This window comes from Theropithecus gelada, chromosome X, assembly GCF_003255815.1.
Source record: "Theropithecus gelada isolate Dixy chromosome X, Tgel_1.0, whole genome shotgun sequence".
In the NCBI taxonomy this organism is placed as follows: domain Eukaryota; kingdom Metazoa; phylum Chordata; class Mammalia; order Primates; family Cercopithecidae; genus Theropithecus; species Theropithecus gelada.
Genome location: NC_037689.1, coordinates 137256942 through 137284483, shown reverse-complemented (window position 1 = coordinate 137284483; position 27542 = coordinate 137256942). Strand labels below are relative to the sequence as shown.

Below are 27542 nucleotides of genomic sequence, written 5' to 3'. Positions count from 1 at the left end.
ATTCCGAGAATGATAGCAGGTGCTACTTTAGATACGGCAGTAAAAGAAGTTCTCTCTGACAAGGTGACATTTGAGCAGAGAACTGAATTAAGTGAGAGAGGGAGCCATTTATATATATGGATGAAGCGGAGTCCAGGCCATGTGAAGAGCAAATGCCCAGACCCTGAGATAGGAGCTTTCATGGCATATTGGAGGTACTGCCAGGAGGTCACTGTGACCAAAATGGAGGGAGATTGGTAGGAGTTGAAATTAGGTATGGAAGGATGAGATCATGTAGAGCTGTGTAGGCTATGATAAGGACATTAGATTTTATTATGAATTCCAGTAGAAGTCTGGAATATTATGAACAGAGGAGTGACATAATCTCACTTAAGTTTTAAAAGGATCACTTCTATTTTTGGTATCCTTAAAAAATATGTGTTATATTTTCTTGTTATAAATTAAATGCATGTCCATTTTCAATTATATAGATAACATACAGAAAAGAACCAAGTAAGGATGATAGTATTTTAATAAGCTTTTCTGGAGATATATATACACACACACACACACACCTTTATCTACATATATATATTAAGGTTGGGACATACCTTAAAGATCTTCTGGCCCAGAAATAAATCCAGGCATTTATGGTCAACTGATCTTAAAAAAGTTGCCAAAAACATGCAATGGAGAAAAGACAGCCTCGTCAATAAATGGTGTTGGGAAAACTGGATATACACATGCAAAAGAATGAAATTAGACACATCTCACACCATGTGCAAAAATCAACTCAAAATGGATTAAAGACTTAAAGGTAAGACCTCAAACTGAATGTTCTTAACACAATGATATGACAAATATATGAGGTCATGGATATGCTAATTACCCTGATTTCATCATTTTACAATGTATACATGTATTAAAACATCACACTGCACTCCATATACATACACATATATATACATATATATACGTATATATACATATATATGATTGATATGTATATATGATTTAGCCATTCCAGGATGTGTGTGTGTGTGTGTGTGTGTGTGTGTGTATTTGCTATGTGTCCATTCACAATAAATAAATAACATAGAAGAAACGTTTCTTGACATTAGGCAGAGATGTTTTGGATATGACCCCAAAAGCACAGACAACAAAAGGAAATATAGACAAATGGGATAGCATTAAACTAAAAAGTTTTCTGTACATCAAAGGAAACAACTGAGTCGAAAGACAACCTAGGAATGAGAAAAATACTTACAGACCATACATCTGATAAGTGATTAATACCCAAGATATATAAAGAACTCAATAGCAAAAAGAAGTAGTAAATAACCCAATTAGAAATGGTCAAAGAACCTGAGTAGACATTTCTTAAAAAGAAGACATACAAATGGCCAACCAGTATATGACAAAATGTTCAATATCACTAATCATCACAAAAATGCAAATTAAAACCACATTTAGAGAACACTTTGTACCTGTTAGGGTAGCAGTTATCAAAAACATAAGATAACAAGTGCTTGTGAGGATGTGGAGAAAAGGGAGCCTTTGCTGGTGGGAATGTAAATTAGTACAGCCATTATGGAAAACAGTATGGATGTTTTGGCCCAGAAAAAATCCAGGCATTTATGGTCATATGATCAATTACCATATGATCCAACAATGCCACTACTGGGTATATATCCAAAGAAAATGAAATCAGTCTGTCAAAGACATATCTACACTCCCATGTTCATTGCAGCACTATTCACAATCGCCAAGATATGGAAGCAACCTCAAGAAAATATGGTGTGTGTATATATATATGCACTACACACACACACACACACACACACACACACAGGAATGCTATTCAGCCTTTAAAAAAGAATGAAATTCTGTCACTTGTGACAGTACGGATGAACCTAGAGGACGCTACGCTAAGTGAAATAATCCAGACACAGAAAGAAAAATATTACATGATCTCACTCCTATGGTGAATCTTAAAAAGTCAAACTCATAGAAGCAGAAAGTAGAATGGTGGTTTCCAGAGGATGGGGCAGGGTTTTGGGAGATGTTGATCAAGGGATACATCATTACACGTAGACAGGAGGACAAAGTTCAAGAGATCTGTTTTTTTATTTTTTAAAATTTTTTCATATTTTTATCTGTATATGTTTTTTGAGACGGAGTCTCACTTTATTGCCCAGGCTGGAATGCAGTGGTGTGATCTCAGCTCACTGCAACCTCTGCCTCTCGGGTTCAAGCGATTCTCCTGCCTCAGCCTCCTGAGTAGGTGGGATTACAGGTGTCTGCCACCACGCCCAGCTAATTTTTGTATTTTTAGTAGAGATGAGGTTTCACCATGTTGGCCAGGCTGGTCTCAAACTCCTGACCTCAAGTGATCCACCTACCTCAGCCTCCCAAAGTGCTGGGATTACAGGTGTGAGCCACTGCGCCCTGCCAAGAGATCTATTGTACATCATGATAACTATAGTTAATAACAATATATTGTATACTTGAAAACTGCTAAGGGAGTAGATTTTACATGTTCCCACCAGAAAAAAGATACATATGTGAGGTAAAGAAAGTATTAATTAGCCTGATTTAGCCATTCCAGGATGTACACATACATCAGAAATCATATTGTACACCATATAATTTTTATTTGTCATGTACAAAAAAAAGACATGCCCAGCTTCTTCTGCATTTTGTGCAAAAGTATTTTGTTTTCAAACTGTCGGGCTAACTCTTGAGTGGGCGTTCTGTTTCTCCAGATTTGTCCTTGTAAATAAAAAAAAATTAGGTCTCCTTCCTCTACTGTGATACAGTGTATGATTTATAATTTTGTTTCTCGGTTCTACTTCAAGTCAAGGCTTCTCTACACTTTTAGTTGCTGACATCAGATTGGCTTTGAAACTTTTTTTCATGTTAAGAGCAAGAAGGCTTTTGTTCTTGGAGCAGGCAGAGAGTATTGTGCATTCTTTTGGCCGAGGAAACAGAATAAGCTGCGACCGTCTTAAGAACAAACATTTGTGGTAAGGATTTCTTTACCTTAGACTAATATAAGAAATGGATTGGGGCAATGAGTGGGTCAGTCTATTTTTATAGATAGGATCCCCCATAGCCAGTCATTTTCATTCTTGTGTTGTTTCCCCTTTTTCCTAGAATCCCCCATTTCTAAGACCAATGAGTTGCAGGACACAGTGCAGTTCTTGTAAAGGTGTATCCATCCATACAGACTGCAATAACCTGCTTTGGGTTTCTCTGACAGTTCTTTGTCAACTGTTCGGGTTCTTCTAAAATAATTAGGATTCCCAAGTAAAGGCAGGTGGGAATTTCTCAACTCTGGATTAAAACCTCACCACTGTAAACCTGGAATTATTGGTATAACAAATCTGATGTGCATCTGGGCTTCATGGGATGGCTGTACCTTGGTGTGGTTCCTATGGAATCTATGGGCCTCAGTCTCTGAGCCCAATAGTGATTAGGACTTGAGAAATTGCCTTGTGAACTTGCATATGATTGGCTTATAAATTTGGACAGCAAATTATTTATTTTCAGTGGGTAAAAGATCATTCCATTATTTGTGTCCAATTCTTTTTAAGCACGCGAATTTTCCAGACCAAGAACTACCTTGATCCCCAGAAGGTAGCCGGGGGGATGTAGACTTGGGGAGCAAAGAAAAATCGGAGGTCTTCAGGGCAATCTTCCAAAAGAATATGGTAATGTTTCTCACATTTTTTAAAGCAGGGTCTCTAGTGAGGCAAAACCACATTTTATTCTTGCTCTATAGTATTTATTTGTGGAGGTAGAAAGTTTCTGGGGAAGAAGTGGGACTGTTTATGTGAAGAACCTAGAGGTCTTCTCAGAATGAAAGGGTTGGAAACTCCAACCCTTTTTCTCTCTGATAAGCAAGGTTCTTGGAAGTTTCTTGAGGGGCCCAAAAAGGTCCTAATGAAAACTCACCAAACTTGGTGAGAAAGAGGTAGAAAGGGATGGGAGCAGCTCCCTCCCAGAGCCCTGTGTCCTCATTTTTTCATCTGAGCTGGTTGCTCTCCAGGCTAGCTGAAAATCTCTTTCTGAAATTCCCTTTGTCTGTGCTCCTATATCGGATCGTTATTTCCTAGATTCATTGTCTTGCTCTTCGTTGATTGACTTCATCATATTTTGGGGGGAATACATTCTCTACTAACTTCTTTATATGGGTTATAAAGTTTTATTAATAATAATAATTATTATGTCTGAAAATGTCTTTGACAGCCTTCATTTTTGTTTGAGAGTCTGACGCAGTATAAAATTCCAAGCTGAAAAACCTTTCCTCCCCGATTTTGTATTTATTTTTCCATTAGTTTGTAGAATCCACTGTTGCTATTGAGAAGTTCAATGTCATTTTCTTTCATTTTTTTTTTCAACTTTAATTTTAGATAAGGGGGTAAATATGCAGATTTGTTATATGGGAATATTACATGATGCTGAGGTTTAAAGTACAGATCCTGTCACCCTGGTAGTGAGCATAGTGCCCAATAGGTGTTTTTTTTTTTTAATCCTCCCCACCTCCTTGCACCCTCTAGTAGTCCACAATATCTATTGTTCCCATATTAATGTCCATGTGTGCTCAATGCTTAGCTCCCATTTATAAATGAGAACATGTGGTACTTGGTTTTCTGTTCCTGCACTAACTTGCTTAGAATTATGGCCTCCAGCTCCATGCATGTTGCTGCAAAGAACGATTTCATTCTTTTTTTATGGCTGCCTAGTATTCCATAGAGTATATGTAGCACATTTTCTTTTCTTTCTTTTTTTTTTTTTTACTTTTATTTTTTATTTTTATTATTATACTTTAAGTTCTAGGGTACTAGAACTTAAAGTGCACAACGTGCACTTTACATGCACACAACGTGCAGGTTTGTTATGTATGTATACATGTGCCATGTTGGTGTGCTGCACGCATTAACTCGTCATTTACATTAGGTATATCTCCTAATGCTATCCCTCCCCCCTCTCCCCACCCCACGTGTGTGATGTTCCCCTTCCTGTGTCCAAGTGTTCTCATTGTTCAATTCCCACCTATGAATGAGAACATGTGTGGTGTTTGGTTTTCTGTTCTTGCGATAGTTTGCTGAGAGTGATGGTTTCCAGCTGCATCCATATCCCTACAAAGGACATGAACTCATCCTTTTTTATGGCTTCTTAGTATTCCATGGTGTATATGTGCCACATTTTCTTAATCCAGTCTGTCACTGATGGACATTTAGGTTGGTTCCAAGTCTTTGCTATTGTGAATAGTGCTGCAATAAACATATGTGTGCATGTGTCTTTATAGCAGCATGATTTATAATCCTTTGGGTATGTACCCAGTAATGTGATGGCTGGGTCAAATGGTATTTCTAGTTCTAGATCCTTGAGGAATCGCTACACTGTCTTCCACAATGGTTGAACTAGTTTACAGTCCCACCAACAGTGTAACAGTGTTCCTATTTCTCCACATCCTCTCCAGCACCTGTTGTTTCCTGACTTTTTAATGATTGCCATTCTAACTGGTGTGAGATGGCATCTCATTGTGGTTTTGATTTGCATTTCTCTGATGGCGAGTGATGATGAGCATTTTTTCATGTGTCTGTTGGCTGCATAAATGTCTTCTTTTGAGAAGTGTCTGTTCATATCCTTTGCCCACTTTTTGATGGGTTTTTTTTTTTTTTCCTTGCAAGTTTGTTTGAGTTCTTTGTAGGTTCTGGATATTAGCCCTTTGTCGGATGAGTAGATTGCAAACATTTTCTCCCATTCTGTAGGTTGCCTGTTCACTCTGATGGTAATTTCTTTTACTGTGCAGAAGCTCTTTACTTTAATTAGATCCCATTTGTCAATTTTGGCTTTTATTGCCATTGCTTTTGGTGTTTTAGACATGAAGTCCTTGCCCATGCCTGTGTCCTGAATGGTATTGCCTAGGTTTTCTTCTGGGGTTTTTATGGTTTTAGGTCTAACATGTAAGTCTCTAATCCATCTTGAATTAATTTTCGTATAAGGTGTAAGGAAGGGATCCAGTTTCAGCTTTCTACTTATGGCTAGCCAGTTTTCCCAGCACCATGTATTAAATGGGAATCCTTTCCCCATTTCTTGTTTTTGTCAGTTTTGTCAAAGATCAGATGGTTGTAGATGTGTGGTATTATTTCTGAGGGCTCTGTTCTGTTCCATTGGTCTATATCTCTGTTTTGGTACCAGTACCATGCTGTTTTGGTTACTGTAGCCTTGTAGTGTAGTTTGAAGTCAGGTAGCGTGATGCCTCCAGCTTTGTTCTTTTTGCTTAGGATTGTCTTGGCAATGCGGGCTCTTTTTTGGTTCTATATGAACTTTAAAGTAGTTTTTTCCAATTCTGTGAAGAAAGTCATTGGTAGCTTAATGGGGATGGCATTGAATCTATAAATTACCTTGGGCAGTATGGCCATTTTCACGATATTGATTCTTCCTATCCATGAGCATGGGATGTTCTTCCATTTGTTTGTGTCCTCTTTTATTTCATTGAGCAGTGGTTTGTAATTCTCCTTGAAGAGGTCCTTCACATCCTTTGTAAGTTGGATTCCTAGGTATTTTATTCTCTTTGAAGCTATTGTGAATGGGAGTTCACTCATGATTTGGCTCTCTGTTTGTCTGTTATTGGTGTATAAGAATGCTACTGACTTTTGCACATTGATTTTGTATCCTGAGACTTTGCTGAAGTTGCTTATCAGCTTAAGGAGATTTTGGGCTGAGACGATGGGGTTTTCTAAATATACAATCATGTCATCTGCAAACAGGGACAATTTGACTTCCTCTTTTCCTAATCGAATACCCTTTATTTATTTCTCTTGCCTGATTGCCCTGGCCAGAACTTCCAACACTATGTTGAATAGGAGTGGTACATTTTCTTTATCCCATTTACCATTGATGGGAACCTGGGTTGATTCCATGTCTTTGCTACTGTGAACACTGCAGTGATGAACATACAAATGCATGTGTCTTTTTGGTAGAATAATTTCTTTTGGGTGCATACCCAGTAATGGGATTTCTGTGTCCAGTGGTAGATTTGTTTTAAGTTTAAATCTCCAGGCTACTTTTTACAGCGGCTGGACTAATTTACATTTCCACCAACAGTGTATAAGTGTTTGCTTTTCTCTGCTGCCTTGCCAGCCAGCATCTGTTGTTTTTTGATTTTTTAGTAATAACCATTCTGACTGGTGTGAGATGGTATCTCATTGTGGTTTTGATTTCCTTTTCTCTGATGATTAGTGATGCTAAGTATTATTTCATATATTTGTTGGCCACTTGTATGTCTTCTTTCAAAAAGTGTCTGTTCATGTCATTTGCCCACTTTTTAATGGTGTTATGTGGTTTTTACTTGTTAATTTATTTAAGTTCCCTATAGATTTTGAATAGTAGGCCTTTGTCAGATACATAGTTTACAAAAATCTTCTCCCATTCTGTAGGTTGTCTGTTTGCTCTGCTGGTAGTTTCTTTTACTGTACAGAAGCTCTTTAGTTTAATGAGGTCCCACTTATCTATTTTTGGTTTTGTTGCAATTGCTTTTAGGGACTCAGACAAAAATTCTTTCCAAGGCCAATGTCAAAAAGAGTATTTCCTAGGTTTTCTTCCAGGATTTCTATAGTTTGAGATCTTACATTAAAATCTTTAATCCATTTTTAGTTAATTGTTGCATATGGAGAAAGGTAGGGGTCCAGCTTCAGTCTTCTGCGTATGGCTAGCCAGTTATCTCAGCACCATTTACTGAATATGGAATTGTTTACCCATTGCTTGTTTTGGTTGGCCTTGTCAAAGATTAGATGGTTGTAGCTGTGCAGCTTTATTTCTGAGCTCTCTATTCGGTTCCTTTGGTCTATGTATCTGTTTTTGTACCACTACCAAGCTGTCTTTATTTGTTTGTTTTTGAGACTGAGTCTCACTCTGTCACCCAGGCTGGAGTGCAATGGCATGATCTCAGTTCACTGCAACCTCTGCCCCTGGATTCAAGCCATTCTCCTGCCTCAGCCTCCTCAGTAGCTGGAATTACAGGTGCCCGCCATGACACCCAGCTGATTTTTGTATGTTTTAGTAGAGATGGGGTTTCACCATGTTGGCTAGGCTGTTCTCAAACTCCTGACCTCAAGTGATCTGCCCACCTCAGCCTCCCAAAGTGCTGGGATTACAGGTGTGAGCCACTGTGCCCAGCCACCCAAACTGTTTTGTTTACTGTGGCTTTATAGTATAGTTTGAAGTTGGGTAGTGTGATGCCTCCGTCTTTGTTCTTTTTGCTTCGGATTGCTTTAGTTATTTGGGCTCTTTTTTGGTTCCATGTGAATTTTAGAATAGTTTTTCTTTCTAAGTCTGTGAAGAATGTGATTAGCAGTTTGATAGGAATAGCACTGAATCTGTAAATTGCTTTGGGCAGTATGGCCATTTTCATGATATTGATTTTTCCAATCCATGAACATGGAATGTTTTTCCATTTATTTGTGTCATTCCTGATTTCTTTCAGCAGTGTTTTGTAGTTCTCTTTGTAGAGACTTTTCACCTTGGTTAGGTGTATTTCTAGGTATTTCATTTTCTTTGTGGCTATTGTAAGTGGGATTGTGTTCTTTATTTTTGTTTAATTTTTCATTTCCACAGGTTATTGAGGAACGGGTGGTGTTTGGTTACATGAGTAAGTTCTTTAGTGGTGATTTGTTACATTTTGGGGACTGTGTTCTTGATTTCACTCTCAGCCTGGATGTTGTGGATACATAGAAATAGTACTGATTTTTGTACATTAATTTTGTATCCTGCAACTTTACTTAAGTTGTTTATCATTTCTAGGAGCCTTTTGGCAGCATCTTTAAAATTTTCTAAGTATAGATTCATATCATCAAGGAAAAGAGATTGTGTGACTTCTTTTCATACGTGGAGGCATCTTTCTCTTGCCTGATCTCTCTGGCTAGGACTTCCAGTACTATGTTGAATAGGAGTGGAGAGAGGGCATCCTTATCTTGTTCTGGTTCTCAAGATGAATAGTTCCACATTTCGCCCATTCAATATGATGTTTACTGTGGGTTTGTCATAAATGGCTCTTATTATTTTGATGTATTTTTTTGATACCTAGTCTGTTGAGGGGTTTTATCATGAAGGGATGTTGGAAGTTATTGAAAGCTTTCTCTGTGCCTATTGATCCTTTGTAAGATATTTACTTCTTTCCATCTATAAATATTTAAGTTCTCTATCATGTCTGTGGTATACTTTAAAATTCATAAGGATGTCTATCAGTGTAGTTATTTCTGAATAATCTCATTTTACATTTGATAGGCTCTTTTAATACAAATATTCTTGTTCTTCAGTTCCGGAAAACTTTTTTTCTATTTCTTCTATTATTTCTTTGAAATATCCTTCCCAATTTTCCCTTGTGTGTGTTTTTTGTTTTTTGTTTGTTTGTTTTGTTTTGTTTTGTTTTGTTTTGACAGAGTCTTGCTCTGTCACCCAGGCTGGAGTGCAATGGCACAATCTTGGCTCACTGCAACCTCCACCTCCAGGGTTTAAGCAATTCTCCTGCCTCAGCCTCCCGAGTAGCTGGGATTACAGGCACCCTCCGTCATGCCCAGCTAATTTTTGTATTTTTGTAGAGATGGGGTTTCACCATGTTGGCTAGGCTGGTCTTGAACTCCTGACCTCAGGTGATCCCCCCTCCTCGGCCTCCCAAAGTGCTGGGATTACAGGCATGAGCCACCGTGCCCAGCCTATCCTTTCCCATTTTCTCTGTTCTTTTTTTCTCTTGCATTCCTGTGAGATATTGGACCTCCTGAATTTATTCTTCTTGTCTCTTATCTTTTTTCTCACTCAACACTGAGACAATTCCACTATACTTTGCTAGAAACTCAATTTCTCACTCTCAAATAACAATTTCACCCTTCCCTTATTTCTTCAAATTTTCCACACTCACTCCTCTCTCTCCTCCTGATCACTATCATCTAATGACTGCAATTCATGACTTAGAAGAGAAAATAGATACAGGAGGTATATTAAGGCACATTACTGGGATTAACACATGCAGAAGAGTAGGGAAGAGAAGGAAGAAGGCTTCGTGACAGAAGCCTCATACAACCTTACAAGAAATTCTAAAGATTGGATAATTTGCCAGTGTGGTCCCCATTTGGGACCAGGGAACTAGCCCCTGATACCCCAAGTCGTTCAGTCATTTAATGTGGGATGCCTTTGGAAGGGGCTGTGACCTTGGTTAGGCAGCTCTTTTCAGCTGAGGCAATCCCTGAATAAGGCTGACAGCCAAAGACTTATCTGCCAGCCTTCTCAACAGACGGGGCAATACGTCCTGCCTTCCTGAAGGAGGATCTGAAGGGCACATTACAGCGTCTACCACATCAGCTACCTGCACCTATCAGTGTTGTGCTGATATTGGCTCGAACCAGCTAGTGAGGGTCAACTCTGCACTTCCCTTCCTAACTTTGCATTCAGTGACATTGTGTTGGTAGCTTAGGACGCTTCTGTGGAGGTTTTAAAGTTTCACCAATCTTTTTCAGGTCTAAAAGCTCTCTTTCTTTTTCTCCAATTGTTCTTTGTTCACAGTATTCCCTTATTGTTTATGGATTATAATAAGGATTTGAACCTTTCAGCGTGTAACCAATTAGCATTGTTTTTAAAGTTCACTGTTCCCTGAACTACGTCTGTTTCTTTCAGAGATTTTTTTCCATTTATCATTCCGTCCATATATCATCTCTTCAACTCTTAAAGGACCAGGCACTGTGTTAGGTGATGGGGACACAATAGTGAACAAGACACAAAAAGATCCTTCTTTAGTTCATAAACGTGATGATTGGGTTTTCATGTACATGTGTGAGATGTGCCTCCCTCAAAACTTGTTACAACATTGGCACATTACCCGTCTGACATGAAGGGAAAAAAAGACGTAAAAGGTTCCTGTTGTAGATATTTTTTTCTTGTCAGAGAAAAAAACTAGTAAATATACAGATAAATACTATTATTTAAGGAAGTTGTCGTTGCTATGAATGAACAAAATTCAGTGGATGGAGCATATGGGAGTAGGGGGATGTCTGTTTTAAAGAGTAGACTGGGACCATGTCTCTGCTGTGATAGTACTTAAACAGAGACCTGAATACAATCGGGATAGCAGGCCAGGTAAACCATTGCAGTGGGGGGCAGCTCCAGGGGTGATGGACTCTGAGGAAAGAACAAGCACTCTGTGTTCCAGGAACACCAGGAAGGCTAGTGTGGTTGGAGCAAAGTGTACGAGGTTAAGATTGACAACGCAGGCAGGGCCCAGATCATTTTCACTGTTTGTCTTGGTCTCCTTTTGCATTTGGTGACTTCTGTCTGTTGGGGTTCTACCCGAGAAACAAGAACTAGTAAACTTTGTACATGTATGTGTAGAATCTTACGTGTGTGCTTTACATTTGTGTATTTTTTTTTTCCTCTTTATTTTTTATTATTATTTATTTATTTATTTATTTATTTATTTATTTTTTAAATTTATTTATTATTATTATACTGTAAGTTGTAGGGTACATGTGCATAACGTGCAGGTTTGTTACATATGTATACTTGTGCCTTGTTGGTGTGCTGCACCCATCAACTCGTCATTTACATCAGGTATAACTCCCAATGCAATCCCTCCCCCCGCCCCCCTCCCCATGATAGGCCCCGGTGTGTGATGTTCCCCTTCCCGAGTCCAAGTGATCTCATTGTTCAGTTCCCACCTATGAGTGAGAACATGCGGTGTTTGGTTTTCTGTTCTTGTGATAGTTTGCTAAGAATGATGGATTCCAGCTGCATCCATGTCCCTACAAAGGACACAAACTCATCCTTTTTTATGGCTGCATAGTATTCCATGGTGTATATATGCCACATTTTCTTAATCCAATCTGTCACTGATGGACATTTGGGTTGATTCCAAGTCTTTGCTATTGTGAATAGTGCTGCAATAAACATACGTGTGCATGTGTCTTTATAGCAGCATAATTTATAATCCTTTGGGTATATACCCAGTAATGGGATGGCTGGGTCATATGGTACATCTAGTTCTAGATCCTTTAAATTGTGTATTATATACATTATATACATGCACGTATAATCTATTGACAGAGTGAGACACACAGAGGCGGAGAAAGAAAGAGACAGAGAGAGGGTGTTTTTTGTAGTAGGTAGGTGGTTATTTCAAGAAATTGATTTTCAGGATCATAGGGTGCTGGCTAGGCAAGTTTGAAATATATAAAGCAGGCCAGCAGGCTGGAAATTCTCAGGCAGGTGTTGACACCTCAGACTTGAGGCAGAATTTCTTCTCCTTCAGGGAAATTTTAGTTTTGCTGTTAAGACCTTTCAACTGATTGGATGAGCCACCCAGGTTTTCAAGGATAATCCCCTTTGTTTAAAGTCAACAGATTGTAGAAATTAATCATATATACAAAAACCTCACAGCGAGGCCCAGATTAGTGTTTGATGGATTAATTATAGCCTAGCCAAGTTGACACGTAAAAGTAACCATCACGGTGACTTACCTCAAACATTTGGTGATCTTAGCCTGCCTGTTCGTATTTAAAGATGACATCCAGAAAAACTGATGGGGGAGTTTATAGGAGAGGGTTGCCAACTGGAAATTATTGCTTTAGGGTGACCAAGAGGAGGTATAGAATCTTATAACGGGAAACCCGTCAATACCAGATTGGGAAGTTTTTCCTCCAGAGGGCCTTCAGTTTCCCCAGAGAGGTCTCTACTCCCTTGGGAGGAGGGGATGTGCTATGTGTGGGGGCTGTCCTTCGATAATGGGTGGATCTGGGGAGGCAGGAGGGACTTTTCCCACATTAGAGTCTTTTAATGAATGTCACTGTTTTGGGGCATGAGCCTCACTCCTACCCTTCACAGTACCTGCTGTCTCCAAATCGCAAGGCTTCCCTTTGGTCCATGTTCCTTTCTGTGAGCCTATCTCCCACCTCATCCTAAGCTGGGGTTCCCTGAACATTGGCTCGTGACTTTGTCTACTTTTGACCTTCCAAAAATAGTGAAAATAGTGTGTTTCATCTGCCATTTCAAACTACACAGACTAATGATTGCATGAAACAGCCTTTAAACATTGAGGGGAAGGTAAGGAAGGGAGTGTCTTTGTTTGCATCCTGAAGAACCACAGTGGCTTGGGAGGGGTCTGCAATAGCAACAGCCACAGAGCCAGTGACTGAGATGTAGCACAAATGCTACAGACCTCTGGGTTTCAGCTGACCCCTAAGGCCCCTGGATCCATGGCTTGGTCTGACTATGGGTAGTGGTGGTGAAACTCTCCTCCAGCTACAACGGTATTTCAAGTCATGCCAAAATATCAGTATTCTATTAAAATGGAGATACGGCTATCATCTTCTTCCCAATATTATAACGTGCTGTTCCTCCTGGGGGAGGCTCAGATGAGGCTGTTCTGTCCTTCTGGATTGAGTGCCTCCAGATAGGATGATTGAGAATGAAGATTCTGGGTAGAACAAATGATCATAGGAGGGGTAGGCTCCTAAGAAAAGAAATCTGGCTTGGATGGAAAAGGAGGAAGGAAGCAGAAGGAACCTAAACCAGAGAAAAGGAAGTGGTCAGGTGAAAGGGAAAACAATGGAAATTGGGCCTAAGAATCTCCCAGCACCTATTTCTCTCCTTTCATCATCCTCCATCACAACTTCGTTCTCATGTCCTCATTTTAATGCCCACACCCTATTCTAAGTTTATTCCGTCAGAGTCCTCTGAAAGAAGACCAAGGACACAAACAGACTCCGAAAGAACAGATAAATGACTAGGAAACAGAAAAAGATGCTCAACCACACAAGTAACCCAGAACTAGCTATTTCAACAATAAGAGGCCTTGGAAAGTCTGTCCTGAGAATACTTTCAAAATGAGTGTATCTCTAGCTTGAAATTTTAATACAGGATATTCTCTGTGCACATCCAAAGATTAGATTTCAGATAAAAATGACAATGTTCTTAGGAGAAAAAATACTTTGTTTTAAAATATCAGGGTTTCAATATTTCTATATTTTAAAAACATGGTATCTATCAACTGATGCATGAATAAACAAAATGTGGTCTAGCCATACAATGAAGTATTATTCAGCCTTAAAAAGGAATGAAATACTGATACATGCTACAGCATGGTTAAACCTGGAGAACGTGCTAGGTGGAAGAATCCAAATATAAAAGCTACATATTGCAGGATTCCATCTGTGTGAAATGTCCAGAATAGGTAGATCCATTGAGACAGAAAATAGATTAGTGGTTTCCTAGGGCTGGCGGTGATGTGGGGCCTTAGGAAGTGACAGCTAAAGGGTACAGGTTTCTTTTGGGGACGATGAGATGTTCCAAAATTAGATTGTGATGGTTGTACATCTCTGTGAATATATTAAAACCATTGAATTGTACACTTTAAATGGGAGACTTGTATGGCATGTGTATTCTATCTCAGTAATGCTGTTACAATAAAAAATATGATATTCTGGAATACTGGAATCCTTAAAAATGATACAGTCATTGCTAAGAGGTGAATCTATTCATGGATTGGGAGACTAGACTTTATAAGCTTTATAAGCACTAAGATTCCTTTAAGACAGAGGAAGACTGAGAATTACGGAATTTTATTCTGGCGTAATGTTATCAAGCTACAGATCTGCAAAATTATAATTCATTGGTATGGTTGTTTTCACTTCAGAAATGCTAGGATCAGAGTCAGCCAACTTACAGTCTAGTTCTAGTTATGCTTTGGGCAAACAGCACAAACTTCGGAAACTCAGCTCCTCAAAACCTCAGTCTCCTCACCTGGAAAGTGGCAGTAAATAAACTGGGCCTTCCTTGTACATGTGTTGGGAGGATCATATGAGATGAGAGATGAAAAAGTGCTTAAAACATTATGCAAATGAAGATGTACACTTATTATTAATTTTGTAATTATTAGTAGTAACAGCAACTGTATATCAAATTAAGATGGTAAACTACTCATCATGTAAAGACTTGATCCTTTAAATTCATCTTTATATGAACTAAACAACATGTCTTACATACTAAGTCCTCGTTGTACATTTCTTATTGGTCATCGTTGCCTAAGAATATATATTTTTGAGAAATAACCAGGTCATATGTACAACTATGGACCTATATTACAGTCTATTACCTATACTTTTATCTTCACGTGACCTATATAACCAGTCTGGTAAAACCAGTTTTGTTAGGTCAAGCTGTTTAACTTGGTCTTCTAGCTGTTTAACTTGGTCATCTTTTCAGATGGCAGTCTCGAGTCCCAATTCATGTCAGTAAATATTTGATTGGGTGGCACAGAAACTCAGAAAGAAACAAACTATTCCCATTTCGTTGAGCCTAAACTCATCATGCCTAATGTGGAAAGAAGCAAGTCTAGCTAAAAATTAAAGAAAGAATTGGGAAGTTATGATTCCAAACTCCTACTCCTGACTCTAATTCTGCCCCAAGCAGTTAACATTTGCATTTCCAATATATCATCATCGTTTGAGCAAGTACTCAAAGCATTTCATAAAAGGACTGCCAACATTTACAGAAGTACTTGTTTGCTCGACTACAAATATAATTGCATTGGAAATATTCTTAAACTTTTTACACAGCCTTTGGCCATCAGAACAGAGCAAGGATTTTTATTTTTGTTTTTATTCTGAGACAGGGTCTCGCTTTGTCACCAAGGCTAGAGTACAGTGGCACAATCGTGGCTCACTGCAGCCTCAATCCCTGACCTCCAACCGGGCTCAGGTGAGCCTCCCACTTCAGACCCCAGAGTAGCTGGGACTACAGGGATACACCACCACACCTGGCTGATTTTTGTAGTTTTTATGGAGACGGGGTCTCCCTTTGCTGCTCAGGCTGGTCTTGAACTTCTGGGCTCAAGTGATCCAACTACCTTGACCTTCCAAAGTACTAGGATTACAGGCATGAGCCACTGCGTCTGGCCCAGAGCAAGTTTTAAAGGAGCTACTTCTTTTAAAGCACAACAGAAATCATATTTACCTCTGAAACAATGTTTTCTTTGGAAAGGAAAGTTTTGGCCTTTAAAATGGCACGAAATTGAAGATCTATAAATGGAAACATATAAGAATAAAATTTCTGAGGAATTTCCTGAGAAGGGATAAACATTAAGTCAATGTCAGGGCCTGGATTCAGGTCAATTCATTGATCAATCTCTTTGGGCTTACTTAGCTGAGGGTGTCAAAATGACTCCCTTGCATTTAACATACTTTTCAGGATTTTTACATACATCTAAGAAGGCTCCATGATGCCAATCTGGAGTTAGATTATAATGTATTAGTCATAATGTATTAGTTTGGATTCTTTTGGTTGCAAATGATAGAACCCCAACTGTAAGCTAGTTTAAGGACAAAAGAAAATTTATTGATCTATGTAACTGAAAAATCTAGTGGGTGGATATTTCTTCAGTCATGGCTGGATCCAGATGTTCAAATAATATCATTAGGAATCTGTTTATATGTATCAGCCCTGTTTTCATGATATTGGTTTCATTTTCAGGCAGCCTGTCTTTGCAGCCTTAGGCTTACCTCATCTTAGTAACGAACAATTCAGTGAAGATAATTTCTACCTTTCATTGGTTCTAGAAATTCCTGGGATTGTGTATCATTGCTTCAAACTTATCACAGTGGCCATGGGGACAGAATACGCTGATTTATTTGGCCTGGACTACCCTCCTGCCCTGAAGTGGGGGTTTGCTGGAAGTCTCATCTGTGTCACATGGATTTAGAATGGAACAGGGACTCTCCATAGGAATGTTGAAGTACATAGATGCCAACTAGGCAGGCAAAAACTACCAATGTCCCCTGCATACATGGCAAAGAACCTAATGTGTGAAACTTGATACAGTCCTTTATATAATCACAAGTAATTTATATAAATTGTGAAGTTGCTATTATCCTTATTCTCCAAATGAGGAGTTTTCATTTGGTAACCCCCTCACATGTCAATAGACTTCCTGAATTCTGTAGAACCTCTCAAAATCAAAGGTAGTAAGGATATTTTTAATTTTATTGCCTACTTCCATTTTCAGCATTTCAGACGTTCTGGTTTCTCAAAACCTATGCCTAATTTACTATAATGAAATAATATTCCAGGCCAAGGTGGGCAGATTACTTGAGGACAGGAGTTTGAGACTAGCCTGGCCAACATGGCGAAACCCCATCTCTACTAAAAAAAAAAAAAAAAGAAAAAGAAAAATTAGCCAGGCATGGTGGCGTGCAACTGTAATCTCACCTACTTGGGAGGCTGAGGCGTGAGGATCGCTTGAGTCCAGGTGGTGGAGGCTGCAGTGAGCTGAGATTGAGCCACTGTACTCCAGTACTCCAGACTCTGTCTCAAACAAAAAGAAAAGAAAAGAAGAGCAGAGAAGGAAGGAAGAAAGGAAGGAAGGAAGGAAGGAAAGAAAAGAAAAGAAAGAAAGAAAGAAAGAAAGAAAGAAAGAAAGAAAGAAAGAAAGAAAGAGAAANAGAAAGAAAGAAAGAAAGAAAGAAAGAAAGAAAGAAAGAAAGAAAGAGAAAGAGAAAGAAAGAAAAGAAAGGAAGGAAGGAAAACAAAGAAAAGAAAGAAAAAGAATGAAAAGAGAAAGAAAGAAAGAAAAGAAAGAAAGAAAAGAAAGAAAAGAAAAGGAAGGAAGGAAGGGAGGGAGGGAGGGAGGGAAGGAGGGAGGGTATTCCCTGTTACTCAAATTCCCTGTGTCCTACTCAGGAGGGGTAAGATTTAGGCAAATGGTGTAACACCTTACTACATCACATTAGAGAGAGAAATTTGGTATAAGGCTGGTTTATCCTTAGAATTCATCCAAGGGCATTAATGAAATAATACCAAAGGGCCTTATTTCCGAAAGAGTTAGTTACATTGTAAGGCCCCAAAGACTGCATTATAAAGTAATGTAGATGAATCTGAATGTGCTATGCAAATTAAAGACTGAGTTACAGCTATGCGTCTTTTTCTTCAGACCTGAAAAACCCTGAGATTAGTGTTCTTTCCAATAAGGGTCAGCAGTAAAATTAAGACTGATGTTCACTCATTGTCACTTTATTCACCCATTCAGGTAACCCACATTTTGAGGGCCTACCATATGCCAAGCCCTGGAAGACAGTGCTTAATAAGACATTTCTCCTGGCATCAAGGGCCTCAGAGTATTTCTGAATGATAGACCTGCAAACAATTGCAACACATGATAAGAATCAGCTTGAGAAAGGTAGGATGAACGGGCATGAAAGAAGGTGTTTGGTTCAGGGAGTCTAGCAAAGCTTCAGAGAAGAGGTAATTATTTTCAATGACTGCATAATTAATGATTTTATGGATGACACAGAAGGAGCTCATGTGAGCTTAGGCTTTCTCTCCCTCTCTCATATTTGGCTATCATCTATCCATCCACTCAATGTTTTTTCCAGCATTCTTTCAATGCTTATAGATAGCACGTAGTTGAAATTATACTGCATATTCATCTTGCATGCAGATAAGTCAATCAACATAAGGTCATGATCATTTTCTCGTGTTCTTAAAAATCCTTCAATAATTTCATTTTAAAAATTAGACTTTTTAAGATAATTCTAGATTCATAAGTAGCTGTAAGAAATAATACACAGAGGCTGGGCGTGGTGGCTCACGCTTGTAATCCCAGCACTTTGGGAGGCCAAGGTGGGCGGATCACCTTAGGTCAGGAGTTCGAGACCAGCTTGGCCAACATGACAAAACCCCATCTCTACTAAAAATACAAAAATTAGCCGGTGTGGTGGCGTGCACCTGTAATCCCAGCTACTCAGGAGGCTGAGGCATCAGAATTGCTTGAACCCAGGAGGCAGAGGTTGCAGTGAGCCGAGATCGTGCCACTGCACTCCAGCCTGGGTGACAGAGCAAGACTCCATCTCAAGAAAAAAAAATAATACAGAGAGATCTTGTATCCCCTTTACCAAGTTTCCCCCAATGGTAACATCTTGCAAAACCATATAGTACAATATCACAAGCAGAATATTGGCATTGATAGAATCAAGATACAGAACAGTTCCAGCAGTTCAAGGAATGCCATTTTTAATAATTGATATGTGTAACAATCCATTGTATGCACTTATGGATAAAAAATCCATAAAATCCATTATGGATAATAGATTTATGGATATCCATTTAGGGATGTATCATAATTTATTATCCTGCTATTGTTTGATGTGTGGGTTGTATCCAATTTGGGGCTATAATTAATAATGCTTTGCATATAAACTTTTGTCAAAAATCTCTGATTATTTCTGTAGGAGAGATCCTCAAGTTAAAGGGTATGTACATTTTAAGGTTCACAATTTGTTGAAGAGACTATTCTTTCTCTGTTGAATTGTCTTGGCACCATGGTCACAAATAATTTACCTTAGATGCAAGGGTTTTCTCTGGATTCGCAGTTCTATTCTATTGATCTATAAGTCTATCATTATATTAGTATCACACTGATTTGATTATTGCAGCTTTGTAGTAAGGTTTTAAATCAGGAAGTGTGAGTCCTCTTTTTTTTTTTTTCAAGATTGTTTTGGCTATTCTGGATCCCTTGAAGGATATTATTTTTTGGTTACCTTATTTCTTTGTAAATAACCTCCCATTTGTGATTTGACTTTTGTTTATGTTTTTAATTATACAGAAGTTTAAAATTTTTCCTTTTAGATTTTTATATTTTTTACATATGTAGAAAACATTCTTTTATCTTGTTAAGTTTCTAACAGCTTTCTAAACCTAAAGTTATTTTTCCGTTTATTTCCTTCTTTTTTAAAAAAACGAGTTACAAAAATAACAGTTGCTAATAACTGTAAAAAGTTTAACATACTTATTAAGCAAAAAACATGAGATTTCTCCTATAACCAAGTGCTTTCCAATTTCACTTTACAGAGATCAACACTGTTAGCAGTTTGTATCCTTCCCAATCATTTTCTATCACCATACACACGTATAGTGTTTAAAATAAGGGATCAAACAATAAATATTGTTTTGCATCTTACTTTTTTACACTTGACAACATGGCAGGGCATCTGTCCATTTGCAGATCAATCTCATATTTTTAAATTATGCTATGGAAAGTATTTCCCATTGTTAGATTTTAAAAATGTCGTCCTAGGTTGTTATTTAGAACTTTTATAGACTACCCCTCATTTGTGTCTTATTTATTTTTAACTTATTTTACAACAACTGCCACATTAGTAGAATTCTTAATGTCATCCTATCCACAGTAGTGCGGAAATTTTAACTGGTTGCTCCTCTACCCTCTGCACAGATTCAAGAGAGAGGCTGGCAAACATTCTGCCTGGTTGACTTAACACATTCAAATAACTTACACATTCAGATAAAAATATACAAATCAACTCCCAGAAGTTGAAAAAGCAAGGCTAGGGGAAGAGGTGTGTGCTTGTAGCGGGGACGTGTGTGTGTGTGTTCCTCCCTTACTCACTCTGCCTTTTGCACTTGCCTACCCCCACTTTCCTCGGGTATAAATTGGTGATTGCTCATAAGAGATCTACTTGGAATGATTGGCCTGTATAATATTAGTCCTCTCTCCCGCCAGAAAATTTTGAAGAGGATAAGTATTAAAGAAAAAAGTGACATGTGGCATTTGCAATTCCCATCAGGACTTCTAAGCATTAGAGCAAAATTGGGGCGAATCCCTATGGCATTAGCTCGGCTTCAGACACACATTTTTTTTAAATGCTAACACCCCAGGCCTCTCCTCAGCTGGCTACTGCTTCACAAGCAGGGCTCCCTCAGGTCCTGCATACCCCTTTCCTTCCAGGCACTGCGGAGCTCCATCTTCCCTTAGCCCCAGTCTTTGAGGGCTTTGGGTTCAGGGCAAGGAAGGAGCTCTAGCTCCTTTCGTTTTCCATTTGGCTTCTTAAACGGGGTGCCTCCTCTTGCCTTTCCATTTTCTCGTCTCCTCTCTAAAGCGTGTCAAGTCTCTCATGCCCATGGCAGATGGCAGCTCAAGTGTCTATACAGGGGGCTTGGCATTTGGGACCTGAAGGGCGTGGGACTTGGGATATCCAAAGACCGAGATCAGAGTATGTCTGTGTGTTTGTTTGCATCATCGGAGGACATATTTCGGCTTCAGCACAGAGCCTTTCAGACTATTCAGGGCTCGTATCCTCTTGGGGCAAAGACAGCAGCACTGACTGGGCCGCCTGCATGTGCTCACACAGTGTAACTCCCTTGCGCCGTCTTTGCCCAGGTGGATACTGGCCAGGATGCTAAGGAACCGCCAAGACTTGCATGAGTTGCCATGAGAGTGCGAGGCTGGGCTGTCTCTCCCACCACAGGTGCTAACCTAGGCTGGCCTTTCGTCCCTCGAAAATGGGCATCTCGGCAGAAATTCTCCCTTTTGGCTCCTTGCGCCCCTCCTCCACAGCCCCCGCCTCCTTTCATTCACCGGTGCCTAAGAGGGGGCGTGGGTGTGCGCACCCAGGGAGAGTTGCCCCCGCAGCGGCGGTGGCCAGAGCGCTCCGCCGGAGCCCCAAACTCCTAACAAGTTCCCGGACTCTGCGCGCGCGGACCTCTCAGGCCCCTGCACCTCTGTCCCTACTAGAGGGGCTCCGGAGGACTGGCGGCTGCGGAGCGGCTGGGCTGAGCCGGGTCAGGGGCTGTACCCCTCCGGCAGTGCCTGAGCGAGCAGCGGCGGCGCCCGAGTCAGAGCTGGGCAGCTGCTGGCTGGAGTAGCGGCCCTGCCCGGGACTCCAGCGTGAGGATGGCAGCGGCAGGGGCCCGGCCCCACCTGGGTTCGCCAAGGCGGGCGGCCAGGCACATACCCCAAGCTGCCGCTTCGGCGCCGTGGACCCCAGTGTCGTGCAGCAGGATCCCAGGCCTGCCCCAGAACCCAGACGGCTGCACTTTCATGCCGATAGCCCAGGCGATCCCTCTGCAGGTGGACATGGCCATGGCCCTGCAGCGCGTGAGGATTGCCGAGAAGTACGGGAAGAACTACCTCTGCCTCCTGCAAGCAGTCTTCGTGGCAGGTAAGGCCCCTCCTCTCATCTCCTCCCTGGCGGCCTCTGGCTCGCTTGCCCTTCTTCTCACCTGCTGCCTCCCCAGCCTGCCCGGCTTTTCTTTATTTTCCAGTCCACACCCCTCCCCGCGCGCACTTTGTCTTCCAGTCCACACACCGCCCTCCGCCCACCGCGCGCACACACGCTTTCGTGCTGCAGTGGCGCTCCCAGTCACGAACTCGCTGGGTCATCCGTTCTCTGTTCCTCTGGCCAGCTGCCGCGCTGCGGGCGTGCAGCTCTGCTCTCAACTCGGACACTGCAGGAGGACTGTGGGAAAGTGCAGGAAGCGGTATGAGAATGTCTCTGCCATTGCTGGTTCTGGTCTTCTATCCCCTTCTCACCCACTTTGGTGCGTCCCCGGAGAAGTGGGAATAGAGTGTCAACACTGCATCTCACACAGCAGAACCCAGCCTCCTTGAGGAGTGCACTTCCCTTGTAATATTCCCTGAAGTTGAAAAAGCAATGTTTTTTGCTTTTGTTTTTCCCATAACGCATGTGGAGGAAACCAAGTCAAAAAGGCACTCGGGTTCTGGGTTCTGAAACCAGCAGCTGGCCGTGGCAGGACAGGTGGGGGAGTAGTTGTAGGGAAACAGCTGCTGCCACTGACTTGGGCTTTGCACCCAGAAAAGCGCATCTTTTCATCTTGGTCCATGAGCTTCTTGCTTCCCTACAAAGGCAGAAGCTCTTGTTCGTCTGGAAGGACAAACAAAAGCAAAGTCAAGTAACTCACAAAGTCTTTACGGCCACTGCTATGGTTTGATTAAGGGGAGTGAGTGGGGTAACATGGACTTGGTCACTTGCCAGTCGTGATACACTCACATTTAGCAAGCTGAAGTTGCCCAGCTTTGGGGTTGGTGCAACAGGGAGGATGCTGCAGGCTGTGGGACTGCGTTCCTACGGGGCCATTCTGACTGGGGCACGGGGGCAGTCTCAGAACAAAGTGCAACTCTGTGACCTGAAGTTCAGCCAGAGCTTTTCAGAGGAGTCTGCAAGGTGCTGCAATTGATGTGTGCGCCTTCCTGTGCGCCCAAGGTAGTTTTGACTTACTAGGTTCTAGGCCTTGCAGTGGAAGTTTTGGTATTCAAAAAATAGACTTGGTGGCAATTTCCCACAAATCAGATAGCCACAACACATGTTCCCAATATACCTCCTTATTCAGTGCTATCCACAAATCTAAAGGAGGCCATGCAAACATCTTCAGTTAGACCAGAGGAAATTAATTCAAGGCTGTGGTCTATGCATCTTTATCACGCAGAACTCTTTGGTCTTGCTTGTTTTGTTTTGAGCTGGTCAATATTATTTTCTATATGTAATAAATCATTAAGGGGAATGTGGTAATGGGGCACAAACGAGTTCAGGTCTTACGAGCAATTTAAATAATTTTTGGAGACTACAAAAAAATATTGCTGAAACATTCTATGCAGTACAGTGGAAAGTACTTTGCGTTTTGTTCTCATTTACCTTCTGCATCGTCCTGGGAGCTGAAAAAACAAGACAAAACAAAACAACAACAAAAAACTCCTTTGGAGGAATGCATGCTTAATCACAAAGGTCAAATTAGTTATGCTATGAAATGTAAGTTGACATTTTTACTGCTAGTGATTTCTCTTTTTTCTAGAGTTGTGTGATGTTTCATCTGTTCACACTTTTGAAGGCTCCTACATGTTGACAGGCCCCCATTCCTGTGGCATTACAATCGCCATAACACCTAAGGGACACCAGTTGCTGTGCTGTGTTTTTACCTGGGCCTGCAGTACTTTTGTACCTTTTCAGCATTTGCCCTGGAAGGGATTTGTAACCATGTGATTAGAGTACACACTGTAATACAACAATTTTAAATGTAAATGGATTTCATATACTTTGAAGCTATTTGTATATTAAAATATGTTTACAAAGTTTTTCACTGTGGTAAATAACTTTCTGAACAATCACGTCAAAAATGACCATTTATGGATTGCTCAGGCCCGGAAATTACGCTACAGTGTAATAAGCTAGTGACATATGTGTGTGCAGAATCTTCCTTGGGGCAGCCGGAAGAGGAAATGATTGGCTTCGCTTAGGGAGTTAGGGGAAGACTTGATGGAGAGAGTGATGCGTGAGTTGAATCTTGAGAGAAGCACACAAATGTCCAGCTGGACAGCGGGTGGCGACTGAATGTGGTAGGGATAGGTGGCGTTAATGGTATTCCAGGCAAGGAAATAAGATGTGCAAAGACAAGCAGAGAGAGGAGAGCAGAGTAGGTCTGGGGAATTGTAAATACCTTTTAAATGACTGGAGTGTGAAATATGGGGGGTAAAGGAGAGAGAGAAATTTGGAGAGGTAGGCAGGGGGCTCATAAGGCATGTTGAATGGTTCTACTTTATTTCCAGAGCAATCGGAAGCCATTGGAGTGTTGTAAGCAGGGCAATAGAGAAAGCTGCTGCATATGGTTGTACAGGTTATGCACTGCAAAACCCCTAGTGCCTCCACTGACACAGACCACACCAGGAATGATGCCCTTACTAGGGCTGTGCAGTGCACAGTATGCACAGTGGTCAGCAGAAGCTATGAATGTTAGAAGCTTTTGCTTTCACAAAGATCACTCAAGTTGTGTGGAGGATTCAGTGTGTGGCTTCTGCAGTGGAGAGGAAGAAGACTGCAGATAAAGTGACTGGTTAGAACACAGTTGAAGTAAGCTGGCTCTGAGTGAATAGAGGCTTGGACTGTCACTTCTGGGGATGGGGAGAAGGGGAGAGGTCTGAGAGGAATTGAGAGGGTAGAATTGATTTGACTTGGTGACTAGTTGTGGTGTTTGAGGGACAGGGAAGAGACTAGGTTAATTTCAGGTTTCTGGTTAGGGTGACTGGAAAGAGATATCATTAACACAAGGAATGGAAGAGGAAGAGGTAGTTTGATTTTCAGTTTTGGGTATGTGGTTTCTGTGGAACATTCAGGTAGAGCTGACCATCGGGTCTGCAACTGGGAAGAGGTAAATGTTATTTCTTACTCTCATCGATATGGTTCATTAAACGCCCCCTGGCACTGAAGTTCTTTCCTTAAATCTACTTCTCCATGGGCTATATTGATAACTCAGCAAGTCTAGTACAGAAGTAGGCACACATTTATTATAAATTACCTTTCAAACTTGTTCTTTATGTTTTCCCTCACACATTTCTTTACCTGATGAAGAAAAAAAAAATGAAAAAAAAGACACGTCTTGTATTCATCACAGGAGGAAAGAATGTAAGCTATACTGATCTAATGTCACCTCAGATAACTTGCATAAGTAGTTGTGAAAACCTGTTCACAGCAAATTTTACTCATCAGAGTTTATAGCTCAGGGAGATATGTAAATCACAACAGAATGTATTCAATGTGCATTCCAGCATGGTAGGAAGATGTATTTCAACCCTGATCGGTCATCTATTAAGCCACACTATACTGTGAGTGTTCCACGTAACGGATTTTTCTGGGTAATTGAGGTTCAACGCTTTTAGTGCCTGACAATTTCCCCTTAAAATATGTATCCATTTTGGATGAGAAGCTTTTCAAAAAATGCTATTTACTTTCCTGACCCCTGAACCTGAAAATAATTGCATCCTTTTTTGATGGGTTAAGATTGTCCTTATAATAGCATTAGTTCTTTCAATATGCTGTATTCAGTGCTGCCTCGGGGCTCCTAAACTGTGGAGGGCTATTTGTCCCTATACTAAATGGGCACAGATTGTTCTGCTTTTTAATTTTCAATGCCTGACTCTTCCCTCCTAACTTTTCCGTAGATTTCCTCTCTGTTAGCTGATATTTTTTGCTGCTATGATTTAACTGTTTCTACTAGCCAGTTGTTATTGCCTAATTCTCCATGCCCCCTCCTCCATTGCCCTTTCTGAGTATTATGAACTAGGGAACAAGATAATCACGCTTGTTCAAACTGTGTGAAAAGTGTAATAGACCATGGGTAGGCCTGTGGGGAGTCTACTTCAACTAATGTATATGAGCTTTAGTACATGGACTCTGTGATACCTATTCCAATTGCAAAACATCTTTTTCTTTTCTTTCTGGTTCTTTTGCGTGTTTTGGAGGGTCGATGCAGTTAAATAAGTTATCAGTAAAATCTATGTTCTCCTGCTCATTGAGGTATTATAAACATGTGAAATGGTAATATTTTACTTCCTTGTAAAACAAACAAGTGTGTTCAGAATCGATCAGCAAATCCACATGGATTTTATCCACCGCATTTCTCCGACATGCCTGTGCTTGGCACCAGAAGGCGCTTCATTCTTAAAATTTGCCTCCAGGTTTGAAAGCAAGTGTCCCTGTCTCTGCTCAGCATCTTCTTAAGCAAGCACCCTCTGAAGGCTCAGTAAACAACTTGCACCTTACCTGCTCTAGGGCAGAAGCAGAGGCCAGTCCCGTGAGGAGAGATGCCTTCTATCTGATGGCTGACAAGGCCAGTGCCTCTTTCTATTGCTTCAAGGTCTTGTTCCAGAGACAGTTAGCTCCTGGCCAGAGGCCAGTGTCACAGCAGGTCCATTTATTTTTTCACCCAAACTTCCCCTCATTGTATGTTTATGGCGGATCTAAGAATCTGAGTGACTTCTTGTTACTTTCAGCACTGGGAAGATGCCATTGAGCTAAATCCTGAAGGAGGTAGGAAGTGAACTACCAGCGATAACTGGGGCAGAGTGTTTCAAGAAGAGGGGGCAGTCAGTGGAAAGGCCTTGAGACAAGAGTGTGCTGACAAGTTCAAGGAACAAGAAAGAGACTGGTATGGCCGAAGCAGAGTGAGTGTTTGCATATGTGTGTGTGTGTGTGTGCGCGCACGTGTGTACACACGCATGTGTGCCCACATGAGATGAAGCCATAGATGTAATAAAGTCTGGATCACATAGGGCTTGGTAAGAATTTAGGCTTTTACCCTGAGTCAGATGATGAGCCGTTGGAAGGTTTTGAGCAAAGGGGTCACTTCCGTGTTAACAGGATCCCTCTGGATGCTGTGTAGAGAATAGGATTAAGGTCGGACAAAGATGGAAGCAGTGAAACCAATTAACAGGCTATTAGGATTAATGATGGCAACTTGAACCAGAGAGGTAATTGTGGAGGTGGTAAGCAGTGATCAAATAGATTCTGCATACATTTTGAAGATAGAGTCAGAAGGATTTGCTGATGGTTTGGATATGGAGTATGAGAGAAAGAGGAGTTAAGGATGATGCTAACATTTTTGGCCTTAGCAAGTGGATGGCAGAAATTTTCATCAGTGGAGATGGAGATGCCTGCAGGAGGAGTGGGTTTATGGGGAAAAATTATGAGTATCAGAAGTTTGGTTGGTTGAGACTTGTTAACTGTTTTTTTTTTTTGAGACAGAGTCTCACTCTATCACCCAAGCTGGAGTGCAGTGGCGCAATCTCAGCTCACTGCAACCTCTGCCTCCCAGGCTCAAATGATTCTCTCACCTCAGCCTCCCAAGTAGCTGGGATTATAGGTGTGCACCACCACACCCAGCTAATTTTTGTATTTTTAATATAGAATCATGTCGTCTGCAAACAGGGATAA

General features: G+C 40.8%; 1 protein-coding gene and 1 non-coding gene across 5 annotated transcripts in view; both read left to right on the top strand.

The window, feature by feature from the left end:
• The first annotated feature begins 2883 nt into the window (after window positions 1-2883).
• The window catches only part of MCF2 (MCF.2 cell line derived transforming sequence), a 125057-nt gene continuing 100398 nt past the window's right edge, over window positions 2884-27542 (top strand). For 2 of the 4 annotated variants that reach the window (XM_025372298.1, XM_025372297.1), the window contains exon 1: window positions 2884-3005. Coding sequence is in view for 2 of the 4 variants with exons in the window: in XM_025372299.1 (XP_025228084.1) it covers window positions 21863-21983 (121 nt within the window). In the remaining 2 variants the exon portion in view is untranslated. Of the gene's footprint in view, window positions 3006-21772; window positions 21984-27542 lie in introns of those variants that run through there. The other 2 variants (XM_025372299.1, XM_025372296.1) reach the window with 1 other exon arrangement.
• LOC112616757 lies at window positions 10768-10871 on the top strand. The gene has a single exon (XR_003117776.1). It is a non-coding gene; the product is annotated as a small nucleolar RNA U13 (small nucleolar RNA).